Source organism: Bombina bombina, chromosome 1 (assembly GCF_027579735.1).
Source record: "Bombina bombina isolate aBomBom1 chromosome 1, aBomBom1.pri, whole genome shotgun sequence".
In the NCBI taxonomy this organism is placed as follows: domain Eukaryota; kingdom Metazoa; phylum Chordata; class Amphibia; order Anura; family Bombinatoridae; genus Bombina; species Bombina bombina.
In genome coordinates, this window is record NC_069499.1 from 1020695797 (window position 1) to 1020714543 (window position 18747).

An 18747-nucleotide genomic window follows, 5' to 3' on the forward strand; every position below is an offset into this window, starting at 1 on the left:
GAACCCTCCTGGCAGACCAATTGTGTCCGCCGGGGGTTCGCTTTGTTCACCTGTAGCTAAATTCATTGACTTCAATTTACATCCAGTGGTTAAGAACTCTTTCTCTTTCCTCTTGGACTCTTCCACTCTTCTAAGAAGATTAGCAATGGTTGAATGGCTTGGGGGTGATGATATCTTGGTTACCATGGATGTGGACAGCCTATATACTGTCATCTCCCATGCTGAGGGAATGCAGGCTGTCAGATCCATGGTAAGCTTTTCTTTTGCATATGCCGTTCCACCCATAGAGTTCCTGCTGGAGTTATCATTTTGTTTAGAAAGGAATTATTTCAAGTTGACTATTATTTACAAACAGCAGGAACTGCTATGGGTTCCAACATGGCACCGGCATATGCAAACCTATATATGCTATGGTATGAGACCTATCTTATGAGACCACAATTGTCATCAAATGTAAAATTTGATGTGAGATACATTGGAGATGTTTTTCTAATTTGGAGGGGGTCTTCCGAGGACCTGGAGGAATGGAATAATAATCTGAATTACCTTGACTCTCCCATACATTTTAAATTTGAGTATAGCATGGTATCAATTTTCTTCTTAGCTCTTAATATCTCAAAGGTGAAGAAGGATGATAGATATGTTTTGGCACCTCACTATACTCAAAGCCAACAGATAGAAACTCGTTATTAATGGCCAATAGTTTTTTGACCGAGGACATCAAACGAGAGGTGTGATCTCTCAGCTCACGCGGGTGGCAAGCAACAATACCCTGGACAGTACCAGGGCCAGCCAAGAAGTGGCTATGAAAGAAAAATTAAAACTGAGAGACTACAGATGGAAAAACATTGAAGAAACATCTGAGAAACTCAAGCCACAGACCCAAGCTATGCTGCTGAACAGGGAGAAATTGAAAGAACATCCAAAAGAGGTGTTAAATTTCATCACCACGTACACCCCCCTACACAGGACATTGGAAAATTCAATAAAAAACAACTGGGATATTGTGCAGACAGCCACCAAGAATGGTGTACAGAAGAGCTCCAAATCTAAAGGATATGTTGGTCCAAAATGACCCAACAAGGTGCTATCAGAAAACGTCCTGGTTGGATGGAAGAAGAAAATTGGGCTGCTATAAATTTGGTGACTGCACAACATGCAATAGCATGATCACAGGCCCTATATTCCACCATTCTTTTAATGGAAGACGCTATAAGATCAGTTATAGACTGACGTGCACAAGTGACTATGTGGTATACATCTTGTCATGTCTGTTTTCTCTGGTGTACGTGGGAAAAACTATAACCTCGTTCCGGGAGCGCATGGCAAACCATCGCTGTGCCATCAGGGAGTCAATAGATAAGGGTACTTCAGACCAACCGGTGGCACTCCACTTTGTACAGGCTGGACATACAGCAGCCAGTATACAAACAATGTTGATAGATTACATACCCCCATTAAAAAGAGGAGGGGATAGACACAAGAAGCTGCTTCAAACTGAGACCCAATGGATTCATCGATTGGACACTGTAGCCCAAAAGGGACTCAATACAATGCTAGATCTCAGCCTATTTATATGAATTAACTGAGCTAGCTTAGTTTAAAATATGTCCCAATAGGAATTCTGGATACGACATTTGCTGCCTTGGGTCTGTGACACTGACATAAGTTTATACCATACTCCTTGAGACTTGAAGTTGTCAGTAAGCTCTAGCCCCTGTGTTTATGTATAGCAGTGTATTTAAAAGTAGTAGTTAGAAATTAGTCACTGTAATTTTAGAAGGGCGGGCTGTCTCTTTAATTAATGGGATTAGCTGGTTTGCTGCAGGTGATCAGATAGAGCGGGTGCCGTGGACGCTGTATGTAGTGAGCGGTGATGTCATCATCACGTGATTAAACACAATTGGATATGCTAATTAACCATGCGGCTCTGTTGAAGTTCAATACACTACATGTGATCCATCTAAGTATCCGGATTGGCTGCAGCAAACAGGAACTGTTTAGAATGGGGTATAAATAGGGGTGTGGTGGATATGTTTGTTAGGCCATAATTCTTGTTGAGAAAGGTGTCAGGTAGACACCGAAACATTTTGGCTATGGGATTTTAACTTTTGTTAAATAAAGCTGAATTTTTTATGCTGAAAAATCCGGTGAGGGCTGCAGTGTCCTTGTGACTTTTGAATTTGAATACATTTTTGCATATGCACCCCGGTGGATGTTAAATGAGGAAGTGAGTGCACTTGATCTGGATCTTCACTGTAACACTTTATTTTAATGTTTTTGATGTGTTTTGTGAAACTTTTTTTTAACCCTTACACTTAATTCTTCTAATGCTATTTGGGCTTTTGCTCAAGCGCAACCCATAACTTTCAACTTGTTATCGGCGTGGCTGAAACATCTGAAATCAGTAGGACTTTGCATTTACTGTGTTGGTCTAGCTGGGGCAGGTTTATGTCATACAAGTTGTCAATGGCTTTTTAAGTTTACATTGGTTTATAGGTGACCTATTAGTTCATATTTTTTATTCAGTTTTATTCCTTTCTTCTATGCTTGGACATGAAATAATAAGATACCAATAGAAGAAAATTATCAGGCAACACAAATATTGAAGCTGTACAAGTACAAATACAACACAACTATTACTATCTTGTCTGCTGCTGCTGATTGGCTAATCCAGCCATTACCTTTTGAAGGGGCGGCACTGGGAATATACTGGGTGTAAGTATAAGTAGAAATAGGAAACAGCACCCTCAGTTTACAGAACACAGAGAAGGCTTACCATGCCCACCAACATATCCACATAAGAAAACGTCTCCAGCTGTGATAAATTAAAAGACCTTAATTTTTCACACAGGGTCCACCAACATACAGCGACGTTTCAGACACACTTAGCCCTTAATCAGGCATGATTAAGGACTAAGTGTCTGCACGAAACATCGCTGTATGTTGGTGGACCCTGTGTGAAAAATAAAGGTCTTTTAATTAATCACAGCTGGAGACTTTTTGTGTGAAAATAAATATACTGGGTGTACCACTTTTAAACATATTTTAGTTCTATAATAACCACTAACGAAAAAGCAGAGAGGGATTAGTTGAAAAAAGCTACAAAACGTTTTTTGTTTTTTGCTACAGTTTATACTTTTTGGGTGTGTGCTAAATAGGATATACTGAATTTTAGTCCCATTTTCCAGAAACCATTTAGGTAACATCTGTTGGGAAATGAGTTGCACAGTCAGATTAGTTCATTAAAATTAAGCACCAATACAATGCATACAAAATCAAATTGTGTTACATTGGCTCTTATGTTATGTGCTCTTTTTAATGTTGCTCCTAATGCAAGAAAAAACTCCTGTAATTTATTTTGGGCAATAGATAAGCCAACAACAGAGAAAGGATGGCTGGTGTTTTGTAAGTCACTAGAGATAAAAAATAATATTTTCAGGATTACAGCTGTAATTTATATAGAAGGATTATAGCTCCTGCAGAGTCTTGGGTTCATTTTATTTGGGTCATGAGAAAACATGAATTCAGATTAGCTGTCTGTTTATCTGTTTGATTAGTTTGAGCTTCGTTATTTAGTATGCAAGTTAAAAACAAGATTAATATGATTAATACTTATAATAAAACAGTTTGATTTCCTTATTGATTGTGTATATAACGTCATGTCATTTGGAGTAGGTAGTATTTATGTTTTATAAAAATGTTCTCATCTTCCTGCAAACTTTATTTCTCAAGTAGTATAAGACCTATTTGGATAAAGAAGAAATTGGGTTTTCCCTAATAATGACTCAGTCATGAGACAGACACACAAAGGTGTGTCAGGGGTGCCATAATGTCTTATAAATTGAAATAGATTGAAATTATTTTATTTTAAGAATACATTTTGTTTTCTCTTATATTCTTATGATAACATATGAGTCCAGATTGGTGGGTTCATATCAGATTATATATATAGGTTTGAGTTTGGACCGTCTGCAAGACATTGCAAACAAACTAAGGTATAACATAATGAACTTAATTAAACCTAAACTATTATGAAGAAATGGCTCTAGAAGAATGGATCTCTTACTGATCTCATAGGACATAAGGACAGAAAAACAATTAATCTAACCAAAACAAACCTTGAACAATATTTTGCCAATTTTTGGAGTCAGGGTGGACAAAAAAAGGTCCTGCTAATATGTTTCCAAATAAAATTTAATAGCTTTAAGTACAGCAGACCTATGTAGAACAACATCCAGGTCATTCTTAATATCAGGACAGAACAACAATCTCAGAGTTAAAGGGACATTAAACCCAATTTTTTTCTTTCATGATTCAGATAGAGAATACCATTTTAAACAACTTTCTAATTTACTTCTATTATCTAATTTGCTTCATTCTCTTGATATTCTATCCTGAAAAGCATATCTAGATATGCTCAGTAGCTTCTGATTGGTGGCTGCACATAGATGCCTCATGTGATTGGCTCACCAATGTGCATTGCTATTTCTTTAACAAATTATATCTAAAGATTGCAGCAAATTAGATAATAGAAGTAAATTGGAATGTTGTTTAAAATTGTATTCTTTATCTGAATCATGAAAGAAAAATTTAGGGTTTAGTGGCCCTTTAATACCTTGAGAGTGATATATCTTTATTACAAAAAAATGATTTATCCTGGTGGAAGATTATAACAGGACATCAGATCCTCAACCTCTTTAAAGAGAGCTTATGCATTGATTCGACATGATGAAGTTTCAAAACCTGCAGAAACAAATTCAAATTCCATGGACTATTATATGCTTATAAACTGGAAAAAATCCCTGCATCTGAAAGAAGAGGTGTTGTCTACTGAAGCAAAACAGCCAAATCCCAAATGTTCTGCATCTTAACGAAATTTCAGCATACATGGAATAGATGGTGAAGCCTGTTAAAGATGTTCAATTTAGCAATTGAGTTAAAATCTGGTGAAATGTTGAGATTAACCTCAGTTATCACTCAAATAAATTTGTGAGAAGCATCCTTGTAGACTGATCTGAGTGCCTCTGGTGGTTGGTATATGCAACCACAGTCATGTTTTCTAGTTAAAACCTGACGTGATGCATAAGTAAATGGGAGATACAGATCTTAAGAAACAATTGCTCTGAGCTCCAGAATTTTTATTGGCAAAAAAGTTCTGAGATGATTCTAGACTGCAGCCATTCCTGGCAGACTATTTGTGGAGGAAATTGTCCAGTTAGGCAAGCAGAAATAAGCGTAGCTGCAAAGATCTTATATTAAGCATAGTTGCCATGCCAAATAAATTACCTCGTGGAGGAATTGTCTTCATGGTTTATTTCCAGCCAGAGACAAAATCTATTGCCAGATGTATTCAGGAAACACAGAGAAAAGGGCAAGGCATCAGCTCCTTTAATAATGATTTTACCATTATATTAAACAGCAAAGAGGGCACTGATGTCCCCTGTGATCTCTCTTTTGCTAGAGCAGTGAAATTGAGCTTGGAAAATATCATGAAAATATCAAAACTGATTTAAATTTTCCTCTTTTTTTTTTTGAAAAGTAAAGAGTTGGGTTTTTTTTAATAAAAATATTGACTTATTTTGACAGAGGAACCAGAAAATGTCCAGAGGTTCCTGTATAATTTGCTAAAAATCTTTTTCCTTCACAGGATCATGAGGACCCTAAAAGTAGAAAACCTTGCTGGCTCGATAAAAATCAATCTTTTAACCCTCTGAAACAATATTATTGACAGACTTAAGGCTGTGACACACTGCAAGCGGAGTGGCGCGCAGCTTGTAGATGCAGCTGTGCACGCTCAGTGTGTCCTGCCTTTTCATCTCTGAGCACTCTGCTGCGTCAGGTCGCGTAGCTGAGCACTCAGAGATGAAATAATTTAACTGCAGAAGCGATGCGACGCGGTGCGAAGCAGCTGCATTGCCTCGCGCTGCATCGCTTGCAGTGTGTCACAGCCTTTATGAGTCGCAAACCTTAAATGGTCTCACCCAGCCTCCCAAAGGAAGAGACTGACTCTGGAATGCTTGAACTTCAAGCCAGCTTGGTGGATTGAAGACAAGATTTGAAGGAAGTAAACTTAACTATGAATGTAAGGTCTTATACTGGAAATGAACAAGACTTACTAAGCAAGAGAATTAGAAATTTGACTGAATGCCATAATCATAGACAGAGACTGAAGAAGAAATTCAGTGTTTTCCATGTGGGATCTATTTTATAAAAATAAAAACATATGCATGAATTACCCAAGCTTTAATTGAGAGGTAAACATAAATGCTTAGTCCATGAGGAATGAAAGCTAAATAATCACAGATGCAATAGAAATGGCTGGTCTGTAAATAGAATGCAGAATAGCAAAAAATTGTGCCATAAGTTCCTTGAAAGAATACCTGCCCTTCAAAATAACTGCTGCAATTGAAGGCACTACCTTTTGTCTGGATAGCTCATTATGATAAACAGACACAAAACCTTTATGCTTGTAACTTGTCACAAAAATTTAAGAACAGTCCCTAGAACAAGAATTGATCCTTCTGTAGGACCTATAGGGTCCCATTTAACAAGTAAGAGAGGGACAAGGTAATCATGGTGAGTGGGTGAAGGACACTGTTCATCCTCTGCCCACAGTAGTTATCACTGCACAAGGAAATCAGGGCCTGTTAAACCCCAAACAAACAAGTTTTGAGATCAGAGTTGTTAATAAGCAGATGTCATATGATCTCTGTTTCTTAACTTGTGATAAGCAGGCTCACAAGTGTAGCCCATAGTGTGAACTTCTGTGGGAATAGTTCATTTGAAGAAGGCTTATAGAGAAAGGAAGCTATAAAACTTCCTGAAAGGGCACCTTTTTTTAAATACTTTGTTGCATTAAAAAATGGGTAGGTGAAAGCTTTCCATTTTGATTTGAAGCTAATAGAACATGCAACAGAGGCTTAAAGGGACATAATACTCATATGCTAAATCACTTGAAACTGATGCAGTATAACTGTAAAAAGCTGACAGGAAAATATCACCTGATCATCTCTATGAAAAAAAAGAAGATATTTTACCTCACAATCTCCTCAGCTCAGCAGAGTAAGTTCTGTGTAAAAAGTTATACTTCACCTGCTCCCAGCTGCAGGTAAAAAAAAAAAAAAAAAAAACTGAAGAAATGAACAGCAGCCAATCAGCATCAGCAGTGCTGAGGTCATGAACTCTTTTACTGTGATCTCATGAGATTTGACTTAACTCTCATGAGATTTCATTGTAAACTTCCCTAATCTGAATAGGGAAATAATATGAGAGTGCATGAGGCTCATCCTTTCAGCTGTCCCAGGACAATCATACTAATATGCTGCTTAGAAATCCTTTACAATGGGATGTGGCTACTGAGGAACTTTTGAGGTAAAATATCTTTCATTTTTACATAGAGATGTTCAGGTGATATTTTCTAGTCAGCTTTTTACAGCTATGCTGCATCACTTTCAAGTGTTTAAACATTTGGGTATTATGGCCCTTTAAGACGTGACGTCTCACTGGTTTATTGGTGTATAGTAATGTGCATTACAAACATAAAAGCAAAACATTATGATTTTGTTGTTTTGTTTTTTTAAACAGGGACATCCATATTACAAAAAAGCAAATCTGGTGAACAAGTAGATCTCCCAAATGTTGCAAGGTAGAGGCAATTGTGTATGGATAAATGAGGCCAAATCACAATTATTATTATTCCTGTAGCAAAGGTTTGCTATCCAGTTTATCAGTATTTTTTTAAATCCACATTAGGAGTACCATTACCACTCTTGTAATATATGTATAAAAATATATATATTTCCTTTCCCCAATAAACATATGACTAGAGCAAATCTGCCTCACTCCAGAGGAACAATCATTCATCCTAAATAAAGGAAAACTAACATCCCAATATCCCACATCAAAGCAAAGTACTGGAGAACACTTAATATGCTGCCTTTCATGCAGGAAGAGCCTAAGCATATTGAAGATGTTGAACCAGCCACTAATCAGGAACATCTTTTATTAACCCTTTCTCTGCAAATAAGTCTCTTGAAGTAGAAGCAACTGAAGGTATGCCAAATATGTCACTGGAGAAGCATGTGACCATTAGTGAACCGGAAAGGCACACAGAGCTGAAGATCCATTGAAGAAAAGCTGGAACAACCCAACACACTCTTTGTTTGATCTGGATCTCTTGGGGTATTTTCTTGCTTCTAGTGAGGACCAATACAGACCAATATATCTATGGGATCTAATTGTTGTCAGATAATCTGCATGTAGGAGGAGTGGGTTCAACATCCTTTTTCTTCATCTCTACAAAATAATAAGCTCTTAAGGCTGAAGCAGAGTTTACAGCCCATACTACCATAATAAAGGTGATAAATATAAGGAGAGAGTCGTTGTGAAGTTTTCTTTCTGCCAATCTCAAGAATATGAGAGAAAATCCTAGATAATCAGTATCAGTAATTAGACACTTTATTACCATTTATATGTACCTTAGTATCTTCACTATAGGAGAAAGGTTATCTTAATCAAGACTTTTTTTCAGGTCTCTACATAATAAACAAGCTCAGTTTAATACTGTACAGATTTTAGATGTTTTTCTCTGAAGAGAAATTCAGAGATTCTCAGTTTTTTAGTTTAGTGAATTAACCCTGCTAATTTTTTTGAAGCATGCAGAACTTAGTGAATCAAATCGGATATTTTTGTACAATATGCAAAGCATGTTCATTATCTGCACTTAAACATTAAGTTCCATTATACAGGGCAGTAAATGTATTCATGATCTACATATTTGCTGGATTATGCAGTGCAGCAAAACTATTACTGTTCTATAACTTTTCAGCAAAAATATATTAAGCAGCAATTTCATTATCATATTGTAGATTTGCAACATCGTTATATTGTATGGAATGTTTATCACCTGAGTATTAGACAGATAATGTAAATTAATTAAAACTTATATATGCGCATCTTAAATGTTACTTATTAAATTCACTCAACCAGCAAAGTATTAATATGAAAAGTGTCACTTTACATCAGCTGCTAACTCCTCTTGCTCCGATTAAAATGCAGGGAACAGAGCATTGGGTTTTTATAGAAAGACCAGCAGATGTGGTTCAGTCATCCCCTGAAGAGGAGGGAAAGAAAGAAAAAATTCAGTCTCCTGTACCAGACATACCTTCAGAAAAGGAAAATCACATGTACAAGGAACAAACGTTTCAAAAAAAGGATGTGGAACAAGATGAAAGGGAATCAGAGAGACCAGAAAATCCACCAAAGGCATTTGAGAGAAGAATCAGATTAACTGAGAGGGAGGAGCGATTGGTGATGGTAACCAGTGAGTGGGACGATGTTGAGGTCAAAGCTAGGACTGCTCCCGATGGAGCACCTGCTGAGGACAACAGGGATTGGGTAGTCAAAGGAGAGAACATGGAGTCATCTATTGTTTGGCTGAAGAGAGAAATATCAGTGCCAAGAAGAGATAATGAAGAGAAAGGAGAGGGTAATATATCTCACACTATGGAAAAAGAGAGAGAAAGTGTAGCACTTGAAACATCAGAAAGAGACAACGGCTTGTCCAGGAGTGTTGTGGAACTCAAGGGTGCAAGGCTACTTTTGTCTGAAGAAGAAGCCAGTGATGCAGCTGAAGACGTTGATATAGAGTGGGATGAGCAGGAGAAACCTTTGTTATGGTGTGAGAATTCTGGGTACCAGCAGCTCAGGGCGCAAGATAACAATAAGGTTAAGGATAGTTCAGCAGCACCAGGAAATGAGCAGGTGCATATTATGGACACAGAGGAGCAAGTCAACTCGCTAGATCAAGCCAGGTCTTTAACAAGTGAAAGAGAAAAGTTCACCCAGGATTATGTCACAGTTGATGTTATAAAGTTAGAAAAGCCAGAAGAAGATACTATCAGTGAGGAATATTTAAGAGATACGTTGGTAACATCTACCGGGGCCGGTGTTGTTCAGGCTACAGAGCATCCTCTGGAAGTGACACAAAGTAGGGATAATGAGGAATCAGCACTGGAAGATTGGGGTCCTCCAGTTCTTCACTTTATGCTACCCACCATAATTCCACTACCAGTAACAACACACAGAAACCATCAAGAAGAATCTGTATATAACAACCCATCTAAGAGGCTTCTGCTCCAGCCCAGTCCCCAACAGCACCAAGGAGGTGATGCAAGTCCAGTCGAGTCTACAACAGACACTCCAGGAGACATCTCTTCTCCAGACTCTGGCTGTGAAATCACTCTAATGGATGCTGCGGTAACTGTGCATCTCACAGAGCAGCATGTGTATGGGGGGGAGGGGCTAAAAGAAAGGCTGCTGTGTGTGGGTGTGTTGTGGTTTGGCATGGCACGCAGGCCCCTTTTTGTGTACAAAGGGGCACAGTAATGTGGTGGAAACTGTCTACCTGTCTGTGCCAAAACACTCCCACCATCTGCTTCTGGCTGGAGCACAGTCTGGCTAATATATATCATTCCCAATATCTTCAGCAAGGTGCATGGAAGCCAAGGAGAGGCGACAGGAGAGAGGGTAGATTGGTGCAGTCACAGTTGTTTTTTGCCAAGTAAATAGCAAAAAAAAACTGTCATGGAATGTTGTGCAACTAAAATATCTCACAGTGCTCCAGAAGTCACAACAGTTTTTTTTGTGTACCATCTTGGAAATCAGTGCTTGAGAGGTACGGCATAGTTTAATAAAATGGTTTGAGATGGCTGGGTTGCACCTTTAAACTCTTGCACATGAATGGTTACTAATCTCCATCCCATCTCCTTGTCCCCCATCCTCGCACTAAGCCCGTTGTTTTTTGTTTTTATTTTGTTCTATTTATTTTTGCTTTTGTGCTGCTCTATTAGGAACCAGTTCACTAACCAGTGTTGGATCAATACCAGTAAACAGCAGATGATGCTGACATGTTAAAACTACTTCACATTGTTTTTAAGGTCACCTAAATTGGAACTTCAACCTCCTGCTGCTCAATTTTTGGACAAAATCACCCTGAAAGATTAAGCATTTCTATTGAGAAAAATTATTGTTCTGGAGACGCTGGCAGCAAGCTTCTTTTCAGGGTGTATTTTTGTAGTGTGTTCTGCCAAAGCTCAGTATCTTGGTATGGAATGAGGATATACTGAGCCTTAAAATACTATAACCTCAAAATGAATGTAAGTTATTTTGTGCTTTTTTCAGTTTATTAATACATTATACTGTAAAGTGGTGTTTTATCCAGAAAGGGCATTTAAAATGTTAGAAATAGCAGGTTCCTTTTCTTCTTCTGGGTTTGTGTAGTGGTGCCAGCCGTTCCCTGGGATCAGCATGAAATTAACAATTAGTACACCGGAAATCCTCTGCCAGTAAAGAATCCAAATGGTGTAAAACCCACAGACAACCGGGGCTAACAAATAAAATATACTCACAGAAGAAAGTATATATAAAAGCCTCCTCAGTTATCGATTTGGTTCCAAAAGTGTATTTAATGGAAACACAGTTCATACAATAAAATCTCAACTCGTTTCAACAGTGTTTCAACAGTGTGTACTGTCTTTTTCAAGAGATAAATAACCTTATCAATACAAGGCTCTGTATTGATGAAGTTATTTATCTTTTGAAAAAGACAGTACACACAGTTGAAACGGGCTGAGATTTTATTATATCAGCTGTGTTTCCAGTAAATACACCTTTGGAGCCTAATCGACTCCTGCTCTGGAATTTTTCAATAAAACTGAGGAGGCTTTTATATATACTTTCATCTTTGAGTATATTCCATTTAGTAGTCCTGGTTGTCTGTGTGTTCTACACCATTTGGATTCTTTACTTGCAGAGGATTTCCTGTGTACTAATTGTTAATTACACGTTGATCCCAGGGAATGGCTGGCGCCACTAGACACAAACCCAGAACGTCTTTTGCCGCTGAAGGAGAAAACTGAAGGAGAAAGCTGAAGTTGGCTGCTGCTATTCCATAAGGGAAAATGTTTTGTCATTCATTTCTTCGATTGTATTTTATCTATATTTTGCACAGTTTAATTGTACCCTTGTTTATTTTTTAGCTACATTTTCTTTTTTTCCTGTTTCTGTCTTTCTTTTTGCTTCTGCTTAATTGACCTTTTCTCTTATTATCCAACCTTTTACATTTATCCTCTCTTTTGTCTTTCTAACTCTTAGCTTTTCAGTTATTGTATTTCAATATATGCCTCTCAACCCATATGATTAGGCTGCCCATTACAGCTAAACCACTTTTTAGTGTTAGAGTTAATGGTTTTGGTTCTCTTAACTCTAAGAATACCACAATTGATTATTTTATAACATTTTATGGTATTGATTTAACACTGATTAGTGAAACTGGATCCCTCTGGCCTCGCTTTGATACTGTCCTGCGCTGCCACCATGGCCTGCATCCTGCAATGGTCTGGCTGTTTCTTTGAGGGTATCTCCCTCACTTGAATCCTTTTCTCCCACTTTAGTGTCAACCCCTTGAACCAACATCCTGGGAGGAAAGGGATGTCCCATCTGCACTCAGAGAGGTGTCCCCGATGGATCATGGTTATAGGAAAACTGGGACAGTCCTTTTTCAGGTCAGGACACAGTCCTGCCCTGATTGAATCCTACTGGGGAATAATGCTCCTGGAGCAAGACACAGGTGTACATTACCACGCAGAGCATTGGTTGCTAGTTTTAAGGACACAAATTATGTCTATGTCTTTATAATTGTTTCTGTCTCTGCATGCAGACATATGTCACATATAGTCATTTAAACACATTAAAAAATATGCTAAATGTTTTAGAAAATGTGGGTAAGCCTTTCCTTTCTTGGGTTTATCATAGGGTTGGGTTATGACAAAGATTGTTTATTTTTTTCACTTTCAGCTGCATGCTTTTGAACTCAGAATAATGATTAGCTTGGTCCTTTAAATGACACTACTGAGAAACTTGTATTCAGGACTAACAAGTCAATCCCATTTAAACCCAATGCTGATGTACCATAAACCATTAACATAAGGGATATATGTTGCAAGTTTCTCTTGAAACTTTTAAACCAATAGTTCACCTCATTTAGGTGTCACATTTTTTATTATTAAAGGGACATGAAATCCAAAAAGTTGTCTTTCATGATTCAGATAGAACATACAATTTTAAACAACTTTCTAATTTGCGTCTATTATCACATTGTCTTTGTTTTCTTGTTATCCTTTGTTGAAAAGCAGGTTGGTAGATTCAGGAGTGTGCACGTGTCTGGAGTACTATATGGCAGCAGTTTTGCAACAATGTTATACATTAGCAAGAGTAATAGATGACAGCACTTTTTCCTGTCATGTAGTGTTCCATATGGACACACTACATATCTAGATATCTATTCAACAACAAATTAAAAAGGAACAAAGCAAATTTGATAATAGGAGTAAATTGGAAACTTTTTTTAAATAATAATCTCTATCTGAATCATGAAATAAAAATGTTGAGTTTCATGTCCCTTTAAATATAGTAATGTGGGTTATCCAATTTATATCCCATGCCCACATACTTGGATTTATTTAACAAGTGGAGATTTTTGCCCTTATTCAACAAATTGTGTGCAATAACCAGTACAAGCAATTTTAACCAGACATACATTCAGTCATTCCACTGTGTATTTAGTTTAAATATAGGTTCTAAGGGTGCTTATGTGAGGGTTACCATTGCTCAGACGGTGCCCAAAGTTTCAAACTAATGCCCAAAGTTTCAAAAGTACCTAAATTATCCAGTCCGCATCACCACACCCCTTTCCATCCATGGCTTTTTCCAACCCCTAGAGAGTGAGCAGCAGGGAAGCAGAGGAAATTCGGGGGCCAGGTGAGGAGGAGCAGAGTGCCGGTCTCCTGAAGGACAATAACCTTAGCATCGAAAGGAAGTGCTCCAGCATTACCGTCAGCTCAACATCAAGCCTGGAAGCAGAAGTAGACTTCACCGTCATTGGAGACTACCACTCCAATGTAGGGTTTGAAGACTTCACTCGCAGCTTGCCTGAGCTGCACAGAGACCAAGGTGATGGGTCAGGAAGCACTCAAGAAAACAACCCCACGACAGCCCATCCAGAGCTACCATATGACAAAGATAAAGAGGAGGAGAAACAAGTAGAGGTACAGGGGAACAGCATGGGGACCTCTCCATAACCACCCATTCTTTTCATTATATTCAGCATCAAGAGAATGACCGGTGCATTGGAAATGAAATGGGTCGCATGGCTAAACACTTCCATTTTCAATTGCTTGTCGCTTTGTTCATTCATCATCTGTGGTAACTGCAGTGGGTGGCATGGCTTGCCACTAACAACCCATGATGTGTTATTGCATGCTTATTTATCAGCCCCAGTAGTATCATCTGCATGTTCATGACCTGTGCATGTTTTTCATATTTGTTTACGTTCTATGCATAAAGTCGTTTGTATTGTAACGTGATATCATCACTGTGTTTAGTCCTTTTGTCAAGTTGTATTGACGGTCATGTATAGCATTAAACATATTCTATGTGTCTCCTAGCAGTATGCTTGTGCTCCTTATTCCAGACCCTTTGCCTCCTCTATTTTAAGCCTACCTGCCATATTTGTTATAGACACTGGTTCCACTTCTTCCTTGTTAACTCTGATTTTTTCTTCTTTCCTAGCCATGCCCACAAAATGCTGAAAAGGAGATAATGAATTCTGTAAACACATATAGTCGGACAGAAACAACTGGCTTCATACACACACAGATCTCCACACTGCAAACCGTTCAGGTATTTTTCCCACTCAAAAGCTTCTCTGCTATGCCACCTTAATAAAATGTCTAAACTCTATAATGACATGTTAGATTTTCGTTTTCAAATGTGCTCAGCAGGTTTAGCCAATCACTGTCACACGTTGCCCAACCGACTCAATAAGTATTGTGCAGATCACAGAAGTGAGCCTCTTTTGTAAAAAAGGAGAGATGACACTTTCAAGCCAGTCAATGACTCGTTACCTTATCTGCTAGTAGATTCTATAAATATTGGATGTATTTTTGGTCGAATGAGTAATAGAAAATTCAGATTACACAAACAGTTTTTTTTCACAGTTTTGAAACTAAGTAAAAACGGTGATGATGAATTGTTTATGCAGCCAATGCTTTGATTAAGAAGATATTGCATCACTTGGTATAAGAATAGTAACCATCATAAACTATCTTGTTTAAAAGGAAGTTCTACTCAAATTATTTTTCTGTTACATTTTAAAGAGGGTGTTGTGCAACCTTTTGTTTTCTGAAAACTAAATATACGCCTGCTCTGAATAAATAGATCAGCCAGTGAGTATTAATACAGCAGTTGTACTCAAACATACATGTATTATTCAGTTTAAATGTATACCGATTTTACCTATAGGGACATACAATTTCTCTGCATGCCCAGCATACTACAGAGAATAAGCGACTACAAAGCAGTGTTAATTAAAAGGCTGTTTAGCCTTGTTCTTAATGCTGAAATAGGCATGGCTTGCAGGTGCATGATGCAGATCTCTGTGCTTACTTAAGTGCTGATTGGTAAGTAAGCTCTATATCTACCTAACAATCAGCACTTTTGCTTGTGCAATGGGCTCATGCATCTGCTACTAAAATAAAAAAAAACAAAAAAACATCCTTTTTTAATTTTTCCATTGACGCAACTGCCCATCTCAGTTCTTTTTGGTCTGTATGTTAAGGGAGTATGCTAAAGCAAATAAATGTAGACAAGTGGTCATCTTCAGATTAGCAGAACCACTAGATACAAATTTTAACTTTAAAAACGCTGCTACTAGAGGAATGGATGGGGGAACCAGCTATAAAGCATTTTTTTAAAGTAAATTTTAGCCAAAATTCTCAATTTCAGTACTATCAACAGAGGTATTCTAGATTATTAATGTATTAGTTTTTATTTCATGACTTCATTTTCAGAATTTGGAGTGGTATCACATTTGTGCTGTAATTTGCACTCCTCACTTGTGATAGCTATCGTATCCATGTTTATTAATTACGGTGACATGAGAGATTCACTTGTACTCTCTAATATTCACATTAGAACGTTCATGCATCACTGTAATAATTTAAATTAGAGAGAAATCACACATTACCTTGGAAAATCTCTTAATTTTATTACATAAAAATACTATGATCTGTTAAAGGGACAGTAAACTCAAAAATATTTATTGTTTAAAAAGTTACATAATCCCTTTATTACCCATTCCCCAGATTTGCATAACCAACACAGTTATAATAATACACTTTCTACCTCTGTGATTACCTTGTATCTAAGCCCTGATCAAATGACTTTATATTTATTATTTATTGACTTGCAATTTATCCAATTAGTGCAGTGTCTGACACAACCCACGGACGTGAGCACAATGTTATGTATATGGCTCACATGAACTAGCACTCCCCTGTTGTGAAAAGCTAATAAAAAAGCATGTGATAAGAGGCTGCCTTTAGTGGCTTAGAAACAGGCAGAAAGTTAGAGGTTTAAAGGTTATAAAGTATATTAATATAACAATGTTGGTTGTGCAAAGCTGGGGAATGGGTAGTAACTACGTTATATATCTTTTTAAACAATAACCATTTTGGTGTCATAGAAACAAGTACAAGTGTCTCTCCTTCACATACAAAACAAGAGTAAAGATTTAGATCATTGGGCCAACAACAGTGTTATTATAATGCTATTTCTTCTGTTATGTGTGATCAGTCCACGGGTCATCATTACTTCTGGGATATAACTCCTCCCCAACAGGAAATGCAAGAGGATTCACCCAGCAGAGCTGCATATAGCTCCTCCCCTCTACGTCACTCCCAGTCATTCTCTTGCACCCAACGACTAGATAGGATGTGTGAGAGGACTATGGTGATTATACTTAGTTTTTATAACTTCAATCAAAAGTTTGTTATTTTACAATAGCACCGGAGCGTGTTATTGCCTCTCTGGCAGAGTTTGAAGAAGAATCTACCAGAGTTTTTACTATGATTTTAACCGGAGTAGTTAAGATCATATTGCTGTTTCTCGGCCATCTGAGGGAGGTAAAAGCTTCAGATCAGGGGACAGCGGGCAGATGAATCTGCATTGAGGTATGTAGCAGTTTTTATTTTCTGAATGGAATTGATGAGAAAATCCTGCCATACCGTTATAATAACATGTATGTATACTCTACACTTCAGTATTCCGGGGATGGTACTTCACTGGAATTACTCTGTAAAAAGTACATTAAACCTTTTAATAGGTATTTATTATGTTAAACGTTTTTGCTGGAATGTAGAATCGTTTGCATTTTCTGAGGTACTGAGTGAATAAATGTTTGGGCATTATTTTTCCACTTGGCAGTTGCTTGTTTTAATTGTGACAGTTTCGTTTCTCTCTCACTGCTGTGTGTGAGGGGGAGGGGGCCGTTTTTGGCGCTCTTTGCTACGCATCAAAAATTTCCAGTCAGTTACTCTTGTATTTCCTGCATGATCCGGTTCATCTCTAACAGAACTCAGGGGTCTTCAAACTTCTTTGAAGGGAGGTAGATTCTCTCAGCAGAGCTGTGAGACTTATATATTGACTGTGATTAAAAACGTTGCTCTGTAATTTTTACGTTTCAAATTTAATTATTGTTACTTTACTAATGGGAACAAACCTTTGCTAAAAGTTGTGTTGTTTTCAAGGATTGATGCTATAACAGTTTTTCAGTTCATTATTTCAACTGTCATTTAATCGTTTAGTGCTTCTTTGAGGCACAGTACGTTTTTGTTAAATAAGATTGTAACCAAGTTGCAAGTTTATTTGCTAGTGTGTTAAACATGTCTGATTCAGAGGAAGATACCTGTGTCATTTGTTCCAATGCCAAGGTGGAGCCCAATAGAAATTTATGTACTAACTGTATTGATGCTACTTTAAATAAAAGCCAATCTGTACAAATTGAACAAATTTCACCAAACAGCGAGGGGAGAGTTATGCCGACTAACTCGCCTCACGTGTCAGTACCTGCATCTCCCGCCCGGGAGGTGCGTGATATTGTGACGCCTAGTACATCTGGGCGGCCATTACAGATAACATTACAAGATATGGCTACTGTTATGACTGAAGTTTTGGCTAAATTACCAGAACTAAGGGGCAAGCGTGATCACTCTGGGGTGAGAACAGAGTGCGCTGATAATACTAGAGCCATGTCTGATACTGCGTCACAGCTTGCAGAGCATGAGGACGGAGAGCTTCATTCTGTGGGTGACGGTTCTGATCCAAACAGATTGGATTCAGATATTTCAAATTTTAAATTTAAATTGGAGAACCTCCGTGTATTACTAGGGGAGGTTTTAGCGGCTCTTAATGATTGTAACACTGTTGCAATACCAGAGAAATTGTGTAGGTTGGATAAATACTTTGCGGTACCGGCGAGTACTGACGTTTTTCCTATACCTAAGAGACTAACTGAAATTGTTACTAAGGAGTGGGATAGACCCGGTGTGCCGTTCTCACCCCCTCCAATATTTAGAAAGATGTTTCCAATAGACGCCACCACACGGGACTTATGGCAAACGGTCCCTAAGGTGGAGGGAGCAGTTTCTACTTTAGCTAAGCGTACCACTATCCCGGTGGAGGATAGCTGTGCTTTTTCAGATCCAATGGATAAAAAATTAGAGGGTTACCTTAAGAAAATGTTTGTTCAACAAGGTTTTATATTGCAACCCCTTGCATGCATCGCGCCGATTACGGCTGCGGCAGCATTTTGGATGGAGTCTCTGGAAGAGAACCTTAGTTCAGCTA

The 18747-nt window shown here is 37.9% G+C and overlaps 1 protein-coding gene across 4 annotated transcripts in view; it reads left to right on the plus strand.

Annotated features, from left to right (window-relative positions):
- The window catches only part of EPB41L1 (erythrocyte membrane protein band 4.1 like 1), a 418010-nt gene that overhangs the window by 328598 nt on the left and 70665 nt on the right, over positions 1 to 18747 (plus strand). For 2 of the 4 annotated variants that reach the window (XM_053715997.1, XM_053715935.1), the window contains exons 16-18: positions 12456 to 12566; positions 13782 to 14108; positions 14632 to 14742. In XM_053715997.1, coding sequence (XP_053571972.1) covers positions 12456 to 12566; positions 13782 to 14108; positions 14632 to 14742 — 549 coding nt within the window. Of the gene's footprint in view, positions 1 to 9060; positions 10261 to 12455; positions 12567 to 13781; positions 14109 to 14631; positions 14743 to 18747 lie in introns of all 4 variants that reach the window. The other 2 variants (XM_053715999.1, XM_053715962.1) reach the window with 2 other exon arrangements.